The following is a 21,063-nucleotide window of genomic DNA, read 5'->3' on the forward strand; positions in this document are numbered from 1 at the left end:
CAGACTACTCGGACCTCTTGGCATCAGGGTAACCCACAAACCCACCAACACACTAAAACAGCAGCTAATGAACTTAAAAGACCCTATACAGACAACAAGCAAAACGAACGTCATCTACAAAATGCCTTGCAAGAACTGTGACAAACACTACATTGGACAAACAGGCAGAAAGCTAGTCACCAGGATACATGAACATCAACTAGCCACAAAACGACATGACCCACTATCACTCGTATCCTTACATACAGATGAGGAAGGACACCACTTTGATTGGGACAACACATCCGTCCTAGGACAAGCCAAACAGAGACATGCACGAGAATTCCTAGAAGCATGGCATTCCAACCGGAATTCCATCAACAAACACATTGATTTGGAGCCAATCTACCATCCCCTGAGAAAAAGAACAGGAAGTGACATCACCAACACAGGAAATGACATCACCAACCCAAGGAAACCTAAACAGATAAATAGAAAGCAGGACATAACACCAGTGCTTCATCAGAGGCTCACTGATAATGTTACCTAGAATGGTGACGAAACGTCTGAAAACTAACCTTCCAGCTCAGCGAGCAATCTCACTTCCAGCTGTACTTGTACCCGCCTCCACCACCTTGTCTGGCAAGTCATTCCATACACGCACCACTCTCTGAATGAGAAAGTTGCCCCTTGGCTCACTTTCAAATCTTTCCACTCTCACCTTAAACCTTTTGGACTCTGCTACCCTGGGGAAAAAGACCTTGACTATTCAACCCATCTACGGCCCTTATGATTTGAAAAACTTCCATAGGGTCACCCCTCAGCCTCCCAAGCTCCAGGCAAAATAGCCCCAGCCTTTTCAGCCTCTTCCTATAGCTCAAACCCTGGCAACATCCTTGTACATCTTTTCTGGACCCTTTCAAGTTTCACAACATCCTTCCTATAGCAGACAGACCAGAATCAAACTCAGTCTTCCACAAGTGGCCTAATGAATGTTTTGTACAGCTACAACATCTCCTCCCAACTCCTACACTCAATATCTTGATCAATAAAGACAAGCATACTAAACACTGTTTTCACTATCCTGTCTGCCTACGACTCAACTTTCATGGAATTATGGACCTGCATTCCACGCTCTCTTTGTTCAGCAACACGCCCAGCACCTTATCATTCAGTCCTGCCCTGATTTGCCTTTCCAAAATGCAGCACCTCACATTTATCTGAATTAAACTCCATCTGCCACTCCTCAGCCCAATGGCTCATCTGATCAAGGACCCGTTGTACACTGGGGTAACCTTCGTCGCTGTCCACTACACCTCCAATTTCTGGACCCTTCCAAGTTTCACAACATCCTTCCTGTAGCAGACAGACCAGAATCAAACTCAGTCTTCCACAAGTGGCCTAATGAATGTTTTGTACAGCTACAACATCTCCTCCCAACTCCTACACTCAATACCTTGATCAATAAAGGCAAGCATACTAAACACTGTCAGCTACAAACTTACTAGCCATTCCTATGTTCACATCCAAATCATCAGGAAGGACATACTAGCCCTGGAGCGTGTCCAGCGGAGATTCACACGGATGATCCCTGGAATGGTAGGTTTAACGTACGATGAACGGCTAAGGATCCTGGGATTGTACTCATTCGAGTTTAGAAGGTTGAGAGGAGACCTAATAGAAACTTACAAGATAATGTATGGTTTAGAAGGGGTGGACGCTAGGAAGTTGTTTCCGTTAGGCGGGGAGACTAGGACCCGTGGGCACAGCCTTAAAATTAGAGGGGGTAAATTTAAAACTGAAATGAGATGACATTTCTTCAACCAGAGAGTGGTGGGCTTGTGGAATTCATTGCCGCAGAGTGCAGTGGAGGCCGGGACATTGAATGCCTTCAAGGCAGAGATTGACAAATTCTTGATCTCAGAAGGAATCAAGGGCTACATGGAGAGCGCACGGAAGTGGTGTTGAAATGTCCATCAGGCATGATTTAAATGGCGGAGTGGACTTATGGTCGAACGGCCTTACTTCCACTCCTATGTCTTATCGTCTTATGGTCTTATTTATATAAATGACAAAAAACAGAGGACCCAGCACTGGCATTTTTTTTTAATAAAGTGCATTTCAACACTTGAAACACCTGTTGTCATGATTTTTTCTGCTAGTTCGGACAGTAAAGCATTGAACTGTAACGATTTTTTATTGCCAGTATTGGGACTCATGTAGGCCACAGTGCCAACTTTGAGGGGTAATTCAGAAAATCTTTGCCCACCCTCAGTAAAATAATGAAAAATAATTAGCCTGAAATCTACTATTTGTTACAAACATTCTCAACACTTTTCAGTGTTTGCAAGTATTTCTCTACATAGATTTAAAACTTATTGAAAAACGAAAAAGTTCTTTCTTTTGCAATCTCTTGCAGTTCTGTTCTGTCGCTATGGTGTGTAATATTCTTAGACCTGTACGGCAAATAGAAGAATTGTTTTCAGGCATTGCCGTTGTTAATAAGTAAGAATTGCAAGCTTCAACTGGGAAGGGAGGACTGACCCTTGATTTCCCTCTAGTTTCACTCAATATCTATCTGAGATGAAATGGCTGAGATTGACAAGTTATTCTGTTGGTAATCATATACTTTTCAGTATAAATCTAATATCCAAGCATGTAGACCCAAGCGCAAAATACTCTGGATGCTGGAAATCTGAATTAAAATCAAACAGGCATGCTAGAAAAACTTAGCAGATTGGGAAGTATCTATGGAGAGACAGAGTTAATATTACAGGCTGATGGCCTTTCATTTGAAATTGATGAGACATTTAAAGGGGTTGTTTTACCATTGAATATAAGGAACGTACAACAAAGTGTAGTAAATTGTGCAGAGGGCTGTAAATTACTTGAGGACATAGGCAAGTTATTAGATTGAGAAGAAATTATTCAGATGAAATTTAATGAAACAAAACTTGTTTCTTGTTGGGCCAAAGGGCCTGTTTCCATGCTGTAGGGAATCTAATCTAAAACGATATATTAAGAGATTTGCTAAACAGCAGAACTTTCAAAAGGGCAGAAGAGCAGAATAACTTGGTGGTTCAAATGCATTAATTTAAAAAGAAAGTGGTGCGACAAATTCATAAAGCTGCATTAGAAAGCATATATAGTCCTGGGATATTGGAAAGATATTTTGAGGAATTTTAACACCCCAGAATGGGGATCAGTTGTAAAGTTAAAATGTTAAAAATCTGAATTCCAACTTTAAATCACCCATTTGGTTTTATCCAAGGCAGGGTGAGCAGTGGGCAAGGAACTCAGTCTCAGGGAACAGGATTGCAATTTAAGTGTTCTAGCAAGTCTGTGTATTTTATTTTTATTCACCATTTGAAATTCAAATTTAACAGGGGATGGTCCGGTTGTTACAGGAAAGGAAAGATTGCTGGTTGCCCCTTTGATCAGATACACTACACTACAACCACCTGTCCAAGATCCTTCCAATCTCCCTCATAGTAATGCCTCATCCCTCCCTTCTAAGGCCTCCATGCTCCTCTTTGTAGTGTTTAATTTGTAGTGCATCTGTTTATACATGTATCTAGTGTCTGGTTTCTATTCTCTGTTCACTCTCTGTGATTAGGTGAGCCTGGTTGTGATGATTAAGAAAAGGAAACCAAACTGTCGGCAAGCTGCTGGAAGCATGACATTTTAAAGCACTGTAAAGAACTTCAGTTACAGACGCATACCAGGATTGTATCTTCTTTGCAGATCTCCAAGATAAAACACAAATACCCCTGACCTCCCACCCTCAACTCCTCAGATTCTATCCTCTGCTTCAAGATGCCCTCTCAGCAACTCCCCTCTTAGTTAACCTTGGCATCAAATAGCTCTGAAGCCTCTTCTCCATAGCTTCCAACCAGGAAATGAGCGAAGTGCATCAATCTGGCTGGAATCTAAGTAAGGAACACATCAGTGGTATCCCATGTGGGATACAGGACCCAGGCTCCCTTCCAGCTAAAAAATGTTAAAACTCCCCCTTATGTGTAAAATAACCAAAGGAAGTATCAAATCCTATGAAAGATTACTGGCTAAACTTCCACTGGAATATAATTTTCCGTTTTAAAGGCATCCTACTTCAGGAAAGATGGCAAGTAGTGAATTCAGAGTAATTCATTTAGAAAACAGGAGACTTTTAGAATGTGGAGGAACTGGGGCTTCTTAGTTAAAGAAAAAAATAGGTAGCTAGGTCTAACTAATGGTGAGTAGGTTATAAGGAATTTTGAATAACTTAATCTGGAAAAATATTTCCACCAGTCAATTAGCCAGTGGCTAGTTTAATGTCTAACACCTATAAAATTGAACAGTGAGGTAACAAGGTCTAGTTTGTGTGGAGATGGTTCTCAGGGTCTCGGTAGACAAATGCAAGAACAGTAGTGGAAGCAGAATCCACAATAGATTTTAACAGTGTTTTATATACCTGAAAAACAAAAAAAAATAGAGCCATATGCAGGAAGATAGTATAAAAATGGGACTAAACAGATCGCCTTTCAGAAGGATAGCGGAGGACTATTCTCCTGTACATCTATTTCTCTGCAGGCCTAAAGCAAAGAAGTGGGAAGGCAATGGCCTAGTGGTAATATTGGTGGACTGTAAAACCAGACACCAAGATAATGTTCTGGGAACCTGAGTTGGAATCTTCCTGTGACAGATGGTGGAATACAAATTCAATAAAAAAAATCTGGAATTAAGAGTCTAATGATGACCATGAATCCATTGCCAATTGTTGGAAAAACTCCTCTCGTTCATTAATGTCCTTTAGAGAAGGAAATGGCCATCTTTATCTGATCTGGCCTACATGTGATTCCAGACCCACAGCAATGTGGTTGACTCTTAACTGCCCTCTGAGCAATAAATGCCGCCTGGCCAGCGATGCCCTCATCCCATGAATGAACATAAACAAAGGTCTGCCGGGGCATTGAGCATGTGGATTGTTTATAGAGGGATGGAATGAGTTGTATTTGTGGCGGAGACTAATTTTTGGATGCTAGAAAATTTAGCTCTACTTACGGTGGGTGTGGAATAGATAGGTTTTCAGTTACTCAATGTTCAAACATTATTGTTAGTCCAAGTCTGAGGAAATTGTTCTGCTTTTCCAGAAGATGTGCCTTCATAGAGTTAGTAGAACTCATTTTGCTATTCACGCCTCCTATAAATATGTTTTTTCTTTCTTTACTTGCATTTCCAAGATGTTTGTCATGTGATCTCTCTCCTGTGTTTCACTCAATCACAGATCTTGTCTTTTGTTGTTTGTCTCCACTACCTTACTTCTTTGTCTGTAGACCTCCCCCAACCCAACAGTTACATCAATCTCTCCCATCTCCAAAATTGGGAATGAAGCATGTAGCTGCCAAAAAATAATGGCATTGGTACGTCATTGCCAGCACTGGTAATTTTCAGGGAACATTGTCACAGATACGCTTTGAAAGCCAATTATGCTTTTGCTGCTAGCCCCAGTTTTCTGATATGGTGGGTTGGGGAAAGGAGATTAACTGCCTGGAAGCAGACATCCAGTGCCATGTCAGGCTGCTGGCATTTCTGGCAGACCTGGGTGAATTTACAGCCAAATAATACCCCATCATAATTTCCCAACACAACCCTAGTTCCTTTTCGTTGTTTGTTAACTTTTTGAAGAAATGTTTCAAAGGACAGCTTCTTATGGATGTGAGTTTGCTCGCTGAGCTGGAAGGTCAGTTTTCAGACGTTTCGTCACCATTCTAGGTAACATCATCAGTGAGCCTCCGACGAAGCGCTGGTGTTATGTCCCGCTTTCTATTTATAAATTTCTATTCTATATTCTATTCATAAATAGAAAGCAGGACATAACACCAGCGCTTCGTCGGAGGCTCACTGATGATGTTACCTAGAATGGTGACGAAACGTCTGAAAACTAACCTTCCAGCTCAGTGAGCAAACTCACATCCAGAACCTCAACCTGAGCTACAAATCTTCTCAAAACTCGCTAACAGCTTCTTATAGCAGTGCCCTCCTAGTTACTTACCTGTATTGTGAAGTTCCTGTGAAGGTCTGTTTGACCTTCAAGCTTCAATGACCTGCCTGCTCTCCTTAACAGGGGAGGAAACTTGCTTCATGTCAATTAATTACTTTGCCATGTAAAAATCTTAATTTCAACTCATATTCCTCCCATCCCCAGGGTGGGATTCTGACTCCAAAACAAACCTAGCTCCCTTACCTCTTTCTGTAGATGTTACCTGACCTGCTAAAAATTTCCAGCATTTTTTGTTTTTTAGCCAAATAGAACTTCTGCTAGTTAAGAGCTGGCAATAGTTCCATCGCAATGCTGGTAAAGGCCTCTGTCTGACAGAAAAAGACAATCAATCATAGGTGCTCCTATGTAGGCGTGATAACCTATCCGACAGTTTAGTTATGACCAAACAGACTAAACCAGAAGAAATACGCCCACTTAAAGACAACATTTTCACTGGCATCAAATTCACCAGCAAAGCAGAACAAACAGCTCCAATTCTTGGACGTGATGGTAGAACACTAGGCCAACAAAGAATTTCTTACCAAAGTATACAGAAAAGCCACATGCACAATACATTTCAACAATAACCACCCTTACATCCACAAACGGAAATGCGTAAAAACATTGTTCAAACAAGCCACAACTCACTGCAACAACCCAGAACTACGCCAAAATGAATAAGAATACCTACACCAAGCAGTTAGAGACAACAGATACCTGAACAGCTGGGTCTGACGATGCCTGTCACACTAACAACAGGAAGATACTGTATGCCCTGACATACTTGTCATGTTACCGTACATCAAGATTGTATCTGAACATAAGACTCCTATGGCCACTGAGCATCAGAGTAGCACACAAACCTACATCGATGCTACACCACCTGCGAACAAGAACCAAAGACCCCTTACCCACGATGGACAGAATCAACGTAACATACAAGATTCCATGTAAGAACTGCAACAAACATTACATTAGACAGACAGGAAGGGAACTGGTTACAAGAACACCAACGAGCAACAAAAAGACACAACCAATACTCGATCACATCCATACACACAAACAAGGAGAACAAGCCAAACAGAGACATGCTCGGGAATTTCTAAAGGCCTGGTTCTCCACCAAGAAGGCCATCAATAAACCCTCTATACACACCACTGCAAAGAAAAACTGGAAATGAGGTAAACAACTCCAACGGACTCCAGAGTTTAAATATCAAGCGAGAAAACACACCAGCGCTTCATCGGACTCTGCACTGATTATGTTATCCAGCAGGGTAATGGAACACCTGCAAACTAACTAATCAGCTCAGCCAGAGAACCAAGCACAGCATCTCTGCCCTAGGCTGAAAATGGCCATCAATCTGGTTCTACTGCATATCTGTCAGTGGAGTACAGAATTTTTAATAGATCCCCTATGAAACTAACTTATGTGATTAAATAGAATATACAGCACATCAACAGGCTGCTTGGCCCAACAAGTTCTTATCAGTATTTAAGTTCTATTTGAAACTTTTCTCAACTAAATCTACTATTGTAGCCATCTGTTCCTTTCTCCCACACGCTTTCCCATGCATCCTGGCATGGACTCCACATTTACTTCCAGATATTCAAAGGCATAAATACGTAAATGTATTTGGTGTACAACCAGTTTATTCATTCATTTCTATAAATTAGCAAGAATGAAAATGAAAAAGAAACCTTAGATTTGAAACTGTAGAACTGTGTTACCAAATTCTATACCCATTTGGAACAAATATAATGTATATTACAACCTCTACCAAGATTGAAACATTAATATAAGCCAATACAAATGTCTTCAAATATGGAAAACAGAAACAGCAAGAAATATTACTTCTAATTTTTCTAGTTTTCAGTTTGGAATCCAATATCCCTTTATTTTACAGCAGCTCATTCTGTAATGGGCAATTAAAACATAAAAAAATCATATTACAGAACAGCACTGCAAATTATTAGGATGGATCCTTTTCATGTTTCATTTAAATAACAAACATGTGATGTTTTAACTTGTATTTTGCTGAAACATAAAATGCTGTTATTTAAAATTATGGCAATGCTTGGCATGTCTAGCAGCATCTGTGGATGGAAAGACAGTGTTAAAAATTGGGATTTTCTCATTTCTGCTCAGTTGGCTTTGGAGGCAGAGGTGTGAGGAAAATTAATCACTGCATTAGCTTGCCGGCTATCTGTGCCTCCATGTATTTTTCGTGGGAGATAGATTAACAGGTATGATGGTAAATTCCTGGCAGTGGCAGTAAGCCAATTAAGGGTGTAATGAGCCACTTATCTGAAATATTCCACACCACAAGGGATCTCCCTATTTCACATCTGCCACCCATTATAACACACCTCCGCTAATACTCATCCTGCTTTAATGGCTGCTGGCTTCCTCCCACTGATGGTACCTCCAGAGTCCTGCTGCCACTCTTTTAATGGTAAGGCATGGTCCACATGATAAAGCCCATCTTCAAATGCGACAAGTGAATGGGCCCTTTGATGTTAGAATGTGGTCACTACTAGTAACTGGATGGTCCTCCTAGAGACAGCTTCTTAATCCTCCTGGAAATGGCTAATTACGTTGATGTCGCAGCGCTGAATCTTCCTGGTTCTCAAACTGGAAATCATCTCCAGTTGGGATTGGCAAACAGCAGGCAAACCTCAGTCAAATGTTCCAAATCGAAGACATCTCATTAGAACTTGGAGAAGTTAGAAGTAGAATAGGTCTTAAGCAAGTGAAAAAGAGGAGGCCGTAGGGCAAAGAACAATAGATGGGTTACTAACTGGAACAGGAGATAGGAGAGATTAAATAACAAAAGGTGCAGGACCGAAGAGTGTATACATGGGACAAGTAATAAAACGATGTGTTTGGAGGTGTGAATGGTAGAATTGGAAAGCAAAATAAGAAATACCAAAATCTGTAAACTAATATGGAAGCATAATGGGGGCTCGGGTTATGGTTTAAAAATGATTATCGCAATGTTGAGTATGGACAAACAAAGTGCCTAACTGACAGATGAGGGGCTGGTCCTCAAGCTTACTGTAAGTTTCGCTGACCATTCTAACAGCTGAAGACAGAGAGGTCAGACGGTACCACTGCTATCGTTTCCAGGTAACTGGAAATTCAGCATGATGCTTGTGAACTGAATAGAGTTATGCACAAGGTAGAGGCAAGAGCAGATGCTTCTCTTCCAGTCTTTGCATTGAAAGCTGTCTTGGGAATGGCAAATTGAGCAGTGCTGCCGTGAAGGAGATGGTCCGTTTGCAATATAGAAAGGGAAAGGAAGGCAAATGTGTGTTTGGTGGTGGCATCACGCTGGAGATAAAGCAAATAGTATGGATGATCCATTAAGTAAAGAAGCTCAAAGGGTGGAAAATGAGAATGAGTCGGTAAAAAGGAGTCTTTCTGAGAGATGACTGGTAGCTCTTTTATTTCCTAATAATGTATTGAGTTGTCAAACACCATTGTATTTAATAACACAAAAAATCTAATTTGTTCAAGACATTTATTACTCTGGAATGAGATACGTTTTGATGAATTTTGAATTTGCATCAATGCAGAGTTCTGCTTGGCCAACAGTGTTTCAAACTATTGCACAGTTGCAAATGAATATTAAAATGATCATTTACCATAAAGTGCAAAAAAAAGCAAAAATTTTGCTGCCACTGTTCTTTTGCTCCAATTTACAACATTGTGTCAGTCAAATGGCTAACATTTTTCAACAACTGGTGCGATGACCCCTTTAACCACCAGGATAAAGTGTTCACAATTAGAAATCTTATTTGACAAATGATTTGTCTACATGACCCTTTAATTATCAGGCCCCCTCAACCATGTACTTACCATGACATTACACCCAGAAATGCTCAGAAATGATCCCAACACCACAGAAAATTAATTTCCTGAGTCATGAGGAATGCAGGGTAATCCATTGAAAAAAATGGGACAGCCACAAGTTTTTGGCAGCTAGTCAAAAAGTTCATACAAAAGAACATCTCAATGCTATAAACAGATGTAAAGATTTGTCATGCAGATAGAATCTCAGTCATTGGTTTGGTGTTGGTATTATGGCTTTTACATTTACCAAATGTCAGTGGCAGTCCTCAAGTTGGTCTGACAATCTCATTCACGACAACTGTAATAGCTCATGATCATCTGTCAGCTTTAACATAGTGAAACATTCTGCCTCAATTTACAGGAACATTATCACACAATTTCTGATACTAATCCATATTTAGGCAGATGACTAGAAACTTGGGCCATGTGGCAGGTTTCAAAGGGTGTCTGAAAGGAGGAAAGTAGAGAGATGGGTGGAGGGATTTCTTCAGTTTGGGGCATTGGCAGCTAAAGGCATGGCTGCCAATTGTTTTGAACTGATTTGCATTTTTGTATTCATTCAGTACTTAGTCCTGCTGTTTCACAAAATGTCTGCTTCTTAATCTTGGTCCATATTTGTTCTGCAAGTTCTTTTTCATGTCAGACTGACTATAGGCAACAGGATGTTGGCTTAAGGTTAGACATATATTTTACCACATTCTCCTTCTGAAAAACTTGTGATATTACAGAATTAATGGCAGCAGAGTTGAGGAGGTGGGAGAGGTGGGTGGGGGAATCCAATGCCATGACATAGGGGTCAGTGTGGGGTCCATTATTGCTCATGATATCACAAAATGCAGTTCAGAATGTGGAGGAGGTTAAACTCCTTGGAGCAGAGAAGATTGACATACACAAAATTACGAGGGGCAGGCACATTGTTATTATAAAGCAGCAGTTCCCTTTAGTTAAAGGGCCAATATTAAGGGGACATGGTTTAGAGGTTTAGACAATAAAAGAGTAAAAATGTTTTCAACTAGCGGGAGAGTGGGGTCTAAATGCACTGCTTGAGGCCATAGTTGAGGTGGGTAACTTCACAACCATTAAAACATACTTGGGTGAGCTCTTATAGTGTCAAATATTTAAGACTATGGTCCTACTGGTGGGAAGGTGGAATAGTGTAGATTTAGCAGTTTTGGTGGTACAGACTTGATGGGCTGAACAGCCTTTATATTGCATGATTTGATGAATCAACATTTTATTCAGTTTGTCAGGAAATGCTCCTCTTCTCCACCAAAATGGCCCAGTTGTTGCAAAGAAACAAATAATCAAAGCGATTCCCCCTTCCTTTACTAACAATAGTGATTTGGGGTAAGGAGGAGAGGGTGGGAAGAACAGGGTACACACCAGCTGTTCAGGAGACTTCCCAGTGCTTTGCTCCACTAACAAAGCTTTGATGCGGAGTCTGGTTGAGCATTAGCCCATTACTCAGAAAGTCATAAGTCATATGAACAAAGAAAATTACAGCACAGAAACAGGCCCTTTGGCCCTCCAAGCCTGTGCCAATTCGATCTAAATCTGTCACCTATTTTCCAAGGATCTGTATCCCTCTGCTCCCTGCCCATTCATGTATCTGTCTAGATACATCGTAGATGACGCTATCGTGCCCACCTCTACCACCTCCACTGGCAACGTGATCCAGGCACCCACCACCCTCTGCGTAAAGAACTTTCCATGCATATCTCCCTTAAACTTTTCCCCTCTCGCCTTGAAATTGTGACCCCTCGTAAGTGAATCCCCCACTCTGAGAAAAAGCATCTTGCTATCCACCCTGTCTATACTTCACATGATTTTGTAGACCCCAATCAGGTCCTCTCTCAATCTCTGTCTTTCTAAAGTAAATAATCCTAATCTACTCAACCTTTCTTCGTAGCTAGCACACTCCATACCAGGCAACATTCTGGTGAACCTCCTCTGCACCCTCTCCAAAGCATCCACATCCTTTTGGAAATGTGGCGACTAGAACTGCACGCAGTATTCCCTATGTGGTCGAATCAAAGTCCTATACAACTGTAACACGATCTGCCAACTCTCGTACTCAATACCCCATACAATGAAGGAAAGCATGCCGTATGCCTTCTTGGCCACTCTATTAACCTATGTTGCCACCTTCAGGGTACAATGGACCTGAATACCCAGATCTCTCTATGTATCAATTTTCCCCAGGGCTTTTCCATTTACCGCATAGTTCGGTTTGAATTGGATCTTCCAAAATGCATCACCTCGCATTAGCCTGGAGTGAACTCCATCTGCCATTTCTCTACCCAACTCTCCAATCTATCTATATTCTGCTGCATTCTCCGACAGTCCCCTTCACTATCTGCTATGCCACCAATCTTTATGTCGTCTACAAACTTGCTAATCAGACCATCTATACCTTCCTCCAGATCATTAATATATATCACAAACAACAGTGGTCCCAACACAGATCCCTGTGGAACACCACTGGTCACAGTTCTCCATTTTGAGAAACTCCCTTCCACTACAACTGTGTCTCCTGTTGCCCAGCCAGTTCTCTATCCATCTAGCTGGTACACCCTGGACCCCATGCGACTTCACTTTCTCCATCAGCCTACCATGGAGAACCTTTTCAAATGCCTTACTGAAGTCCATGGATATGACATCTACAGCCTTTCCCTCATCTATCAACTTTGTCACTTCCTCAAAGAATTCTATCAAGTTGGGTAAGACATCACCTTCCCGGCACAAGACCATGCTGCCTATCTCTAATAAGCACATTTTCTTCCAAATGTGAATAGATCCTATCCCTCAGTATCTTCTCCAGCAGCTTCCCCACCACTGGCGTCAGGGTCACCGGCCTATAATTATCTGGATTATCCTTCCTACCTTTCTTAAACAAGGGGACAACCTTAGCAATTCTCCAGTCCTCCGGGTCTTCTTCCGTGCTCAAGGATGCTGCGAAGGTATCTGTTAAGGCCCCAGCTATTTCCTCTCTCGCTTCCCTCAGTAACCTGGGATAGATCCCATCCTGACATGGGGACTTGTCCACCCTAATGCCTTTTAAAATACCCAACACTTCCCCCCTCTTTATGCCAATTTGACCTAGAGTAATCATAACAGAGCTCAGTCTGTTGTCATCTTTTAATTTCCAGCATGGGTCAGTGTGTAATGAACAGCAGAGAGAACGCTGGCTGATTTTGCCAAGCTGTTCTCTCCCTGACCTGAATTCAGCACAGGGTCTTGATTTGTATGGGCTAGTTGCAACTTTTGTATGCTAGGCCATTGTGAAGCTAAGCAACATTATTTATAACACATCCTCCAATGATATCTTAAGAACAGTGAAGTAATTACCAAGTGAGCTAAGATTGTTATCCACTGGTGATTTAAAAAGGACATGGCCAAGCATTTTAAGCATGAAGTAGCTGAAAGACAGAATGCCAACACCAATTTCCTCCCAGAGTAGAACTAACCTTTCACTGGACTTTTTGTCATTGGCTGGAAGGACCACTGTTAGCTTCTCTTGGTTGATGTAAACATATCTATAAAAGTGTGATATACCAAGCACTTGAGGATAATGGGCAATGATACAATGATAGCAGGTAAGAGGGAAGGAATTACAACTAAAAAGACAAAACAATGAGAGGATGACAACCAGAAGTCAACTAATTATCCATCAAAAACTTAGTGGCACCATCTTACTTAATAAAATTGAACTGTGGGAAGAAGCTGTACCAACCAACAAAGCTAAAAAATAACATTCCAACATGCACGTTGGTTATTTAAACAGCATGGTGGCATCATTGGCAATACTTCAAACTGTAGGCTACTCACCACTTCCCACAGAATACACAATTACATGCATCTTCGATTTTGCACAATACTCCAATTTAAAGCCGCAAATCCTCCAATGATTATATGGTGGACTTTAATAATAGAGATGGAGCCAAATAATGACTAAACAGACTGGGAGCAGAGCTGATGTCATGTGTAAATCACACTACTGTGGGTTTAGTGCCGATATTGGAATGTACCAAACATTGAAATTAGGTCTGTACCCATCCCAAAGCAACTCAGTAATCAAGATCTCGTGAGTCTGTGCAGTTTAGTTGGAAAGCAACAAGGAAAGGAAATTAAGGAGCACTTGTCAAAGTTTTATTTTTCCTATTATCTTTCAAGCTCTTGGCACTCCCTCAATTGTATTAATAAACATAAAGCTTCTTTACAGTCCGGTTCACAGGTTGTGTGGTCTCAAAAAAAAAATTAAAATGGCATTTTGTAAGGAAAACCGATCCGTAATGAGTTTCTAAAATAGCATCCCTATTGTTTAACAAGTATTTGTGAGGGTGTACTTAAATATACAGAGTGGAACTTACTGTAGGTGAAAGACCCATCCATCCAGCCAGCTGGAGAGGTGACCTGAGCTCTGCATTGACTGTTATTGAAAAGACCACCAAATTAAGTGCCAATTCTGGGCATTATTCATAGGATCAACGACCTCAGAGGCATGCCGGCTGGCAGCTCTCAGCAGGGTAAGAGGCCAGAAGCTATTCATTGCTTGGCATCACCAGTCCAGAAGTGGTAGCTGCTGCCAGTAATGTACGCCCATCCAAGGTCCTGGATCAGCAAGGAGTACAGGCCACAGGTAAATGATGGTAGGAGACAGGTTGCAGAGAAGGGATCCCAAAGGAGGATGGCTGTCAGCATGGACATAGGGCTGATTCTCAGCAGCAACCTACCACCACTTCTGATGCTGGCCCCCTTGATAAAGCTGTAAGCTCTTCTGAATGTAGGACTCTGCCCCATGATCTCCCAGCTTCTCACCTGGTAAATCCTCCACTCACTGTTGGGCAAATATGCACTTAAGTGGCTCAAATGGCAGTGAGTACAAAGGCTGTCCGTGGGCCTTCCAGATTTAATTGCAGCAAAGATGGGAAAGTAGGGGGGGTCCCCTCCAGCCACCTGCCTGATTTCAAATGCCCCCCTCTTCAACCAAGCCTGCCACTGGGAAGGGCATTACATTTCACTCATACATTATTCAGTTAATCTTATTAATGAAATTCGCAGGTGAGAACCGTCTTTTCAAATTCAACTTTAATTTTTAAATCTAGATATTTGAATGCATGGTTTAGCCTTACATGTCAAATCAGATGAAAGTTAGTTATAAACCTGTAAACTAACATAACTAAATGAGGAAGGAAGCAGAAAGCTGTGAGAACTATCAAGTCCAATCTAAGGCAATTTCAATACAGTTAAAACATGGCAATGTGATTTTATTAAAATGATTCAAAAATGAAGAAGTTAAAAGTAAGTACTTTGCTACATAGCACAGAAGGAAACCCTTCCACAATGGGCTGTAACCAAGTGCAGGAATCAGGGACTTCTCAATGAGGGATTAGGCAACAGATCACTTGAGACAAGGGTGGAGTCAGGCCAGGCGGCTGATTTAGGAGGCAACCTTTGCAATAGCACAGGAATGTAGTCAGAAGTTCAAGTATGACACCAGGGTTGCCTCACACTGGTTCAGACTCAGGCAGTTGACAGAGAGCGAAATGGGATCAGTAAGCATGGAACAGAGTTTGTGTTGTAAACAGAAGATCATGGCTTTGGTATCCTTAATTTTTACTTAGAATAAATTATTAGTTGGAGGATAAATTAAGTAGCAGTGGAGAAATTGGGCAAGTGGATGGATGGTAGAACTGGGTGTTTTCAGTTTACATATGAAGACTAAGGCTATTGTTAGCGAGTTTTGAGAAGATTTGTAGCTCAGGTTGAGGTTCTGGATGTGAGTTTGCTCGCTGAGCTGGAAGGTTAGTTTTCAGACATTTCGTCACCATTCTAGGTAACATTATCAGTGAGCCTCTGACGAAGCGCTGGTGTTATGTCCCGCTTTCTATTTATATGGTTAGGTTTCCTTGGGTTGGTGATGTCATTTCCTGTTCTTTTTCTCAGGGGATGGTAGATTGGCTCCAAATCAATGTGTTTGTTGATGGAGTTCCGGTTGGAATGCCATGCTTCTAGGAATTCTCGTGCATGTCTCTGTTTGGCTTGTCCTAGGATGGATGTGTTATCCCAATCAAAGTGGTGTGCTTCCTTATCTGTATGTAAGGATACGAGTGATAGTGGGTCATGTCATTTTGTGGCTAGTTGATGTTCATGTCTCCTGGTGACTAGCTTTCTGCCTGTTTGTCCAATGTAGTGTTTGTCACAGTTCTTGCAAGGTATTTTGTAGATGACGTTTGTTTTATTTGTTGTCTGTATAGGGTCTTTTAAGTTCATTAGCTGCTGTTTTAGTGTGTTGGTGGGTTTGTGGGTTACCCTGATGCCAAGAGGTCCGAGTAATCTGGCAGCCATTTCCGAGATGTCTTTGATGTAGGGGAGAGTGGTTATGGTTTCTGAGCCCTTTTTGTCTGTTTGTTTGGGTTTGTTGCTGAGAAATCGGCGGACTGTGTTCATAGGGTACCCATTCTTTTTGAATATGCTGTATCGGTGATTTTCTTCTGCTCTGCGTAGTTCCTCTGTGCTGCAGTGTGTGGTGGCTCGTTGGAATAATGTTCTAATGCAGCTTCGTTTGTGGGTGTTGGGATGGTTGCTCCTGTAGTTCAGTATTTGGTCTGTATGTGTTGTTTTCCTGTAGACGCTGGTTTGAATTTCCCCATTGACTGTTCGCTCGACTGTGACATCTAGGAATGGCAGTTTGCTGTTGTTTTCCTCCTCTTTTGTGAATGTTATGCCAGTAAAGGGTATTATTGATGGTCTTGAAGGTTTCCACTAATTTGTTTTGTTTAGTGATGACAAAGGTGTCATCCACGTAGCGGACCCAAAGTTTGGGTTGGATGATTGGCAGAGCTGTTTGTTCGAGTCTCTGCATTACTGCCTCTGCTAAGAACCCTGATATCGGAGATCCCATGGGTGTACCGTTGGTTTGTCTGTAGGTTTTGTTATTGAAAGTGAAGTGGGTGGTGAGGCATAGGTCCACTAGCTTGATGTTGTCCTTGCTGATGAGGTTCATGGTGTCTGGTGCATGTGTCTTCGGTTCTTCTAATAGTGTCATCAGTGTTTATTAGAAGAACCGAAGACACATACACCAGACACCACGAACCGCATCAGCAAGGACAACATCATCAAGCTAGTGGACCTATGCCTCACCACCCACTTCACTTTCAATAACAAAACCCACAGACAAACCAACAGTACACCCATGGGATCTCCGATATCAGGGTTCTTAGCAGAGGCAGTAATGCAGAGACTCGAACAAACAGCTCTGCCAATCATCCAACCCAAACTTTGGGTCCGCTATGTGGATGACACCTTTGTCATCACTAAACAAAACAAATTAGAGGAAACCTTCAAGACCATCAATAATACCCTTTACTGGCATAACATGCACAAAAGAGGAGGAAAACAACAGCAAACTGCCATTCCTAGATGTCACAGTAGAGCGAACAGCCAGTGGGGAAATTCAAACCAGCGTCTACAGGAAAACAACACATACGGACCAAATACTGAACTACAGGAGCAACCATCCCAACACCCACAAACGAAGCTGCATTAGAACATTATTCCAATGAGCCACCACACACTGCAGCACAGAGGAACTACGCAGAGCAGAGGAAAATCACCTATACAGCGTATTCAAAAAGAATGGGTACCCAATGAACACAGTCCGCCGATTTCTCAGCAACAAACCCAAACAAACAGACAAAAAGGGCTCAGAAGCCATAACCACTCTCCCCTACATCAAAGACATTTCCAAAATGACTGCCAGATTACTCGGACCTCTTGGCATCAGGGTAGCCCACAAACCCACCAACACACTAAAACAGCAGCTAATGAACTTAAAAGACCCTATACAGACAACAAATAAAACAAACGTCATCTACAAAATACCTTGCAAGAAATGTGACAAACACGACATTGGACAAACTGGCAGGAAGCTAGCCACCAGGATACATGAACATCAACTAGCCACAAAAAGACATGACCCACTATCACTTGTATCCTTACATACAGATGAGAAAGGACACCACTTTGATTGGGACAACACGTCCATCCTAGGACAAGCCAAACAGAGACATGCACGAGAATTCCTAGAAGCATGGCATTCCAACCGGAACTCCATCAACAAACACATTGATTTGGAGCCAATCTACCATCCCCTGAGAAAAAGAACAGGAAATGACATCACCAACCCAAGGAAACCTAACCATATAAAGAGAAAGCGGGACATAACACCAGCGTTTCGTCAGAGGCTCACTGATGAGGTTACCTAGAATGGTGACGAAACGTCTGAAAACTAACCTTCCAGCTCAGCGAGCAAACTCACATCCATAAGGCTTTTGTATTTGATGAGGCCACTGAGGGGCAACTGGCACATGTGAAATGTACAGGGAGGGGGAGGGATCAAAGACAGGTCCTGCAGGGATGGCAGATGTTTCTCAGTGTGGTGGAAGTAAGAGAAACCATTGCGAGTGACATTTGGCTATGACCAGACAGGTTAGTACATAGCCAGGCAAGTGAAGGACCATTCAGGTCGATGATAGTGGAGAGGCACTGGAGTTGGAAGATATAGGTCAAGAATGTTGATGATAGTTTAATCTTATCTTAATCAAATAGCTTGTTACTTATGGCTTGGGAAGAAATGTGACCGAACAGATTTAGGCCTCAAGCTCCAGAAAAGTGGTAATTGTTTTGGGAAGCAACAACACATTCAAGGAGAGGAAGAGGGGTTGGAGATAGGATTGCAGATTGCAGGGGCAAGGCAATAAGAACATATTAAATAGGAGCATGAGTTGGACACATCCCTTCAAGCCTGCCTCACCATGAATTAGATCATGGTTGATCTGTCCTAGGTTGCATTTCCTCTTCATGATATCAATTTGTGATATGTTCTTATAGTATTTAGCTCCTTGGTTTTGCAAAAAAATTATCTACCTCCTTTTTAAATACCTTTCAGTGAACTAATCTCTACAGCTCTCTGAGGTAGAGAATTCACTACCCTCTGGGTGAAAACATTTCTTTGCATCTCAGTATTAAATGAATATCCTCATATTCTTTATGTCCCCTAGTTTGAGATTCTCCCACTACTGGAAACATCTACTTTATCAAGACCCCTCAAATCCTTGCATGTTTCAGAAATATCATCCTCATTCTTTCGAAACACTACATCATAAAGGTCTTAGCTGATCTTGATTAGTCAAGTCCTCTATCCTAGAAATCAGTTTAATGAATCTCTTTCGAACTACACCAATATCAGTGTATCTTTCCAGTATTACCATCAGCGTGGATTATAACATGAGATGCCATCAGGAGTGCAGCTCAATAAAAACTACAGAAAGATGACAGCACAGGGATGGATAATAAAATGTGAGGCTGGATGAACACAGCAGGCCCAGCAGCATCTCAGGAGCACAAAAGCTGACGTTTCGGGCCTAGACCCTTCATCAGAGAGCTGAGCACAGGGATGGAGGCAGTTCTTAGAAACTCACAAAAATACAGGCTGACAATTTGCACTTATACAGCACTTTAATGTATTGCCCAAGTGATTAACAAAGGGAACAGGTTAGGCCACTGACAGGATCTGGAAGAAACTGGAGGAAAGGTACAGCTGAAGTACCAGGTCTTCAAAAGTTCTTTTAATGTGGAGAATGATGCAACATAATGGAAGAACGGAATTTCAGAGTGTACAGCCACACAGCAAAGAGTTGAACCACAGGGTGGTATAGAGAAGAGTGCAGTGAGTAGAAGATGTGGGTGGCGATGATGAAATAAAATTTGGTATCTCTGGCATGCACACGGAAGTTGGAGATATTGTGACCAGGACGGAAAACAGTAGAAGGCCGGTATCAGCAAGTCTCAACAACTCCAATCTACGTGTAATGCAGTGGTTCGAGAAGGTGCCTCACCACCATATTCTCAACAGCATTTAGGAATGATAAACAAACGTTGGCCAAGCCAGACATGCTCATAACTTGTACAATCAAAACTGTTGTGTAATTCTATTTAATGCATATCGTAAATTCAACTGAATGAGCAAGAAAGAGAAGTACGGAAATTGACATTACATTGCTATTGGGGCATACAAGGCAAAGCGGAAATCTAATATAATTTTAGTTTTATGTTATAAAGGTTTGTGCTAAATTGGATAGGGAAAAAAAAGCCAAATGCTTTGGGGACAGGTCTTAGAACTTAATGCTGTCACAAGGCAAGTGAGAAGGAATCTTAAGAGAAATACATTTACTGAGAATTGTAGGGACATGAAGTGTTTTACGAGTGCCAATAATCAAGGGAAAACAGGATAATTATTTGAAACAAAGCAAAACTCAGAACTATGGGGAGAAAACCAGGCTATAATCTTAACTTCAGAATGACCCAGCAATGAAGCAGTTTAGACACAACCGTCTGTTTCTTTGTGCCAAATATTTTTGATTCTTATGTGAGATAGAGTTCAATGTAACCAAATGTGAGGTTTTCCATTCTGGACTGAAAAAGGATAGATCAGGGTACTTTCTGGATGGGATAAAGTTAAATACTGTGGATGTTCAAAGAGGGGTTCAGGTGCATAGTTCTTTAAAATGCCACTGACAGATGCAGTCAATAATCAAGAAAGCTCATGGAATGTTGGCCTTTATATCGAGAGGGCTGAAGTATAAGGATGCAGAAATTATGCTTCAGCTATACAAAATACTGTTTAGATCCTACATGCAATACTGTGAGCAGATCTGGGCATCATATTATGGGGAAATATATACTGGCATTGTTGAGAATAGAACACAGGCTAGAAAGTTAAAGGGTGATCCGATCGAAGTCTTCAAGATAATAACAGGAAAAAACAGAGTAGATAAAGATAAACTATTTTCATTGGTTGGGAATTCTAGAACTAAGTGGTATAGCATCAGAACTAGGGCCAGGCCATAAAGAAGAGATGTTAGGACACATTTCTACATACAAAGTTTAATAAAACTTTGGTTAAAATTGTGATCAGAGATAATGGGAACTGCAGATGCTGGAGAATCCAAGATAACAAAGTGTGGAGCTGGATGAACACAGCAGGCCAAGCAGCATCTTAGGAGCACAAAAGCTAACGTTTTGGGCCTAGACCCTTCATCAGAGAGGGGGATGGGGAGAGGGTTCTGAAATAAATAGGGAGAGAGGGGGGAGGCGGATCGAAGATGGAGAGAAAAGAAGATAGGTGGAGAGAGTATAGGTGGGGA

General features: G+C 41.6%; 1 protein-coding gene across 10 annotated transcripts in view; it reads right to left on the bottom strand.

The window, feature by feature from the left end:
• Positions 1-21,063, bottom strand: part of ctif (CBP80/20-dependent translation initiation factor) — a 357,703-nt gene that overhangs the window by 44,126 nt on the left and 292,514 nt on the right. For 9 of the 10 annotated variants that reach the window (XM_059649773.1, XM_059649791.1, XM_059649797.1 and 6 more), the window contains one exon: positions 13,324-13,392. The exons of the other annotated variant lie outside the window; for it this stretch is intronic. In XM_059649773.1, coding sequence (XP_059505756.1) covers positions 13,324-13,392 — 69 coding nt within the window. The remainder of the gene's footprint in view (positions 1-13,323; positions 13,393-21,063) is intronic. 10 annotated transcript variants of the gene reach the window in all.

The sequence above is a fragment of the Stegostoma tigrinum genome, chromosome 1 (assembly GCF_030684315.1).
Source record: "Stegostoma tigrinum isolate sSteTig4 chromosome 1, sSteTig4.hap1, whole genome shotgun sequence".
NCBI classification, from domain to species: Eukaryota; Metazoa; Chordata; class Chondrichthyes; order Orectolobiformes; family Stegostomatidae; genus Stegostoma; species Stegostoma tigrinum.